Below are 4,584 nucleotides of genomic sequence, written 5' to 3'. Positions count from 1 at the left end.
CCCGCTCCAGCAGGTCCCTGGCTCTGCTGTGCTGAGGACTCCAGAGCTGCCCCAGCACTGCAGGGGGGGCTCCCCAGAGAGGAGTAAAGCAGGAGAATCACCTCCCTCCATCCTGAGGCAGAGCCCTCAGCTCCCACTCCAAGGTGTAAACCTGAAATCCATATCCTCCTGGTTGTTTGTCCCTCAGGCTGGTACTTGTTGGGAGCCTTCCTGATGTCACACTGAGTTAACTTTGCCTCAGTGCACAGGAATCTCCTTCAGCTGGGCAAGTTGTGTCCTTCCCTCTGCTCATCAGCCAGAAGACTCACTGTACCAACATCCCACCCCAGGAGCAGTCCTGCAGCCCTCCCCATCCCACCACTGTCTTCTCTGGAGCTGCTGGAGGTGGACAGTTTGCATTCTCTCCCCACCAGAGGCTTTGCTGAGAGCAGGCTGAGCTTTCATGAAGGAAAGCTTCACTGGGTGTTTCCCTACCTGAACTTTCCTCTCATTTCCTTTCCCTAACAACTAAAGTGGCTCTTGAGCCTCTTATTTCCTCTTCCAGTTTGGGTTTGGGGTTTGGTTTTTTTTTTAACATCACGCTGTCCAATCTTTAATTCTGCTCTGTTAGAAAGTCCAAGCCTGGCCAAAGATTTCTGGCTCTGTCAGAAGTTTCCCATCCATGGGTCCCCTCAGGCTGGCACTCAATCCACTGGAGCTTTTTCTGCTTGGGGCTGCTCAACCTCCTCCACTGCATTTTTTCCCCCCCAGTTGGCTGGACTCAGTCCCCACTGTGCCACCAGCCCTCGGGGTGCCTGGCTCCTCTCCTGCCTCATCCAGCTGCTCAGCTTTTTCCTTGGACATTTTCCCCAACACCTTTTCATTCAAGCTCCCAGGTCCAACACCAGATACGTTGGCCAACTTCTGCTGTCTCCTTTACCACCCTCCAGCACATCCCAGAAAACCTCGACTTTGTCAGTCCTATAACTACGCCATTCAACCACAAAACTGCCAAATCCCACCCTGCCTCCCAGGAAATGCTATCCAGTTGTTGACTCCCCTTGCTGATGCTCCTGGATAATGAAGAATTTGGCTCATCTAAGGCAGTGATTTCCTTGCATAGTGACATACAGCACGCAGCTGCACGACAGCTTCTCTCAGTCTCATCTGAGGAAGAGACCAGCATTCATCTATTTAAGCACCAATATAAAAGGCAAAACCCAGGCAAGTCTTAAGGATAGAAGAGTCTCAAGTGCAACATATTTCAGCTGAAGCATATTAAAGTGTGGGTAACTAAAAATGTAATTGCTCCAACTGAAACCTGAGCTGTGGGACCTGGAGTGATCTCATCCTCGAGCAGATCTGGGCACAGAATGGAGGGGCTCTCTGACATTTGAAATCAAAGGTTGGTTCCAGTGTTGAATTTTCTTTTAAATTACAGTCTGAAAAAAAACACAAAGGTGCTATTTGGTGGGAATGACAAAAAGGAAAATATTTATGTTCTCCTTCAAAGTCAGCATTTTAAGAATTTCTATGAAGAGCTTTGAAATGAAATGCTTTTACTTAGGATTTTAACACCACCTCTGCTTTTTGTCAGATGACCATGTTGCACAGGGAAATGCAGATGTCAATATGAAGAGGTTTTTCCAGGGGAGTAATCCTTAACCAAATTCTACCTATCTGTGTTCTGTATCCTGAAATATTTGCAGCAAAAATATTTGACAAGAAAATTCCTATTCCAACAGCTGCCCCAAATACAGATTTACCATAGGGATGAGCACATCTCCTTTGCTCTCAGCACGAAGTACCAGAACTAACCAAAAAAAAAACAGTGAAAGGAAAAGAAACATGCATTAAAATTACATCAGTGTCATTGTAGGGCACAACAGTACTCGTGGGGAGTTCAGCTTCCACGGCGTTTTCTGTCAGTCCACCCTGAGGATCCACTTCTTCGTTGTAGTTGACATCTTCATAGGGGAGAGGGGTGAAGTACTCTTCATTAATGGTCTCATAGTTGTACTCATCCACAAGAGGGTCATCCACTGTAGCATCTTCTTTGGGCTTCTTACCAGGATTCCCTTCATCAGGTGCTGGCGTGGGGGCAGGATAGTCCTATTGGAGGATAAAAAGCCAGAATCAGAGAAATAAAAAGAGTCATGTACTACCTGCCCCTCTAAAAAGGTGATATTTATCAGCCACATCCTTGCCAGAACCCTGCATGGTACCTGCTTGGTTTCAGGTCTCTCTCCAGCAGCCACTTCGGGAGTGCTGGGTTTGGTGGTGGGTGCTTCTGGCTTTACAGCTTCATCAACATCTTCGTAGTAGGGGTACTCGTAGTAGTAGGTGTCACCTTCTCCCTCCCCATCTGTGTACTGCAAAGAGAAGATGAGAAGCAGAAAATAAGCTGGCAGCACCCAAGCATGTTCCTACCAGCTCTTTTAGCCATTGCATGCCAACGAGGCCATGCAGTGCCACGATGCAGTCAAATCATTCCCTTCCTCTTGTTCAGCAGCTGAGAAACCTTCCCCAAGAGCCTGACTTGGGGCTGCTTTGGCAACAGCTGTGATTTGAGGAGGTTCCAAATCACCTCTTGGTCCTGCAGCATGTTCTCCCTTATCAGAAAGGACGGACTTACCCTGCAGCACTTCAGTTACACCCAATAACAGCATAAAAATAGAAAAAAAATGTATTTTTTTTAAACCTCAGACTATTGAGTCCTCCTCAGGTCACACATCTGATCTATCCACAGAGGGGAAGAAGCCAGGAGAACGGCACAGCCGCTCTGAGAAGCGGGGATGCTTTTTCACTCCTCTGACTGCTCTAACAGCCTCCCTGTGACTTCCCATCCACCCGCGGCCCGCAGGCAGAAGGGCTTGAAAAACAAGATCTTTTCAGTGGTTTCCACAAGGCGTCAGTCATTCTTCAAAATGAAATACAAACAAAACATTTGGTTACAGCCGGGCATGGCAAATCTCTTCGCCAGCCCATCGCTCTTACTGGCAGCAGACGCTGGCGCGTGGAAGAGTTATTCTTACAGGGAGCAACACAGCCCTAAGACAAGCCAGCCCTTGTTGAACTGCTGGCTCTAAAAGAAGAGTTTTATTTTCCTACTACCACAGATTTTGACCATACCCAAGTCTATTTTATTTTACTTATTTATTGTTTCTCCAGAAGTGCTGGCAGAGAGGTTACGGCGCTTCCCCGGGGCTGGGTGCCCGTGCCCTGCCTGCAGCCATCACTCTGCTCCCCACAGCCTGCCAGGCTCAGGTTTGTCATTCAATCCCAAAGCTAAGAGAGCAGGCTGATGGTATGACAGCTTCACGGGGATTCCGCAGCAGCCCAAGTCAGCAGGAGCCCATGGATCTGAGGCCAGCTGAAAGCAAAAGGGTGCATGGACCAGCAAATCAGACCAAGGGCAGCCAAGATGCTGAGAAGTGGCTGAAGGTGCCAGAGATTAATTGCTGTGAGCTGAGCCTGAGACCTCTTCAAAAGATGATGCTCTTGTGGATCTCATCCACACCCAGATATTTCTAACTGAGCAGCACAAAAAAAGATATCCTGCATCAGTCTTTTTATTTTATTTTATTGTTTAAGTGAAGATCTGAGGCTGACTCTTTGTAGATAAAAAACATTGAGCACAGCAGCTTATACAGATGAGCTGGGAGCACTGCTGGCAAAATGAAATTTTGTCAAATGCATGGGGCAAAAATACTCCCCCCCTCCTTTAGCACCTGTTGTTGCAAAGAAAGTTGAAAAAAATGCTTGATCTTTTTACAAGTCCAACAGTAAAAGTAGAAATTTAGAAACAGATGCCTGTTTTGGACAGAAACCCCTGCCAGGGAAGGTCAGTGTTTCACACCCAGCTCAGGTGGTCCCTCCTGCAAGTTTTAGAGCTCCAAGTAAATATTCATTTCAGTCTCTGGAAGCAGGAGGAGTGCAGAAAGGAAGGGAAACTCCCCAGGGCAGGAGCCAAGAACCTGAAAATCCTCCAGACAAGCTGTCTTGGCCCTGACAGGCAAGTCACAGGGAAACTGGATAGGAGGAAGAAACTGAGAGTGCATTTGCAGCTGTAATAGGGAGCTGGATGCTGTTGCCCCAAAAGCATCCCCAGGCCCTGCAGGAGACTTACGTATTCATCCTGGTTGGGGTCCTGGGACTGGGGGGAGTCGGGGACGGCCGTGTCGCAGTCAGGGCTGTAGTGTTCACAGTAATCATAGGCTGCTCGGGGGTCTGCCACGATCAGGAGCTGCTGGATGTCACCCTGGGGGAAGGAAAGCGTGTCAGGGGGGAAAGAGTGTCAGGGAGGTGGAATAGTGGATGGAAACTGCAGTCAAGGAGATAAACAGCACCGAGAAATGAAAAACAAAACCCTTGGCAGGGCCACCTCCCTGGCATGGGCCTGAGAGGAGCCAGGTGAAACCCCCAACGTCCAGGGCAGTCACTGATCTCAGGCTGCTGAGGTGTGAAGTCACCGTGCTTCACACCCAGTCCCAAACACCTTCCCAGAAGATAACCAGCTCTGCAGAGGTCACCCCCGTGCCCACAGCACAGCAGCGCTGACAGCCCCAGGTGAGGCTGGTGCAGTGAAAAAGGGCTTTACACACC

The 4,584-nt window shown here is 48.8% G+C and overlaps 1 protein-coding gene across 1 annotated transcript in view; it reads right to left on the bottom strand.

Annotated features, from left to right (window-relative positions):
• LOC103780986 (collagen alpha-1(V) chain-like) overlaps window positions 1-4,240 on the bottom strand; it is a gene marked incomplete at both ends in the record, with an annotated part of 24,502 nt that extends 20,262 nt beyond the window's left edge. The window contains 3 exons of the mRNA XM_008948691.1: window positions 1,843-2,091; window positions 2,205-2,351; window positions 4,109-4,240. Coding sequence (XP_008946939.1) covers window positions 1,843-2,091; window positions 2,205-2,351; window positions 4,109-4,240 — 528 coding nt within the window. The remainder of the gene's footprint in view (window positions 1-1,842; window positions 2,092-2,204; window positions 2,352-4,108) is intronic.
• Window positions 4,241-4,584: the final 344 nt, after the last annotated feature.

Source organism: Merops nubicus, unplaced genomic scaffold (assembly GCF_000691845.1).
Source record: "Merops nubicus isolate BGI_N331 unplaced genomic scaffold, ASM69184v1 scaffold21671, whole genome shotgun sequence".
Taxonomy (NCBI): domain Eukaryota; kingdom Metazoa; phylum Chordata; class Aves; order Coraciiformes; family Meropidae; genus Merops; species Merops nubicus.
This window is presented reverse-complemented; position numbering and strand designations above follow the sequence as displayed.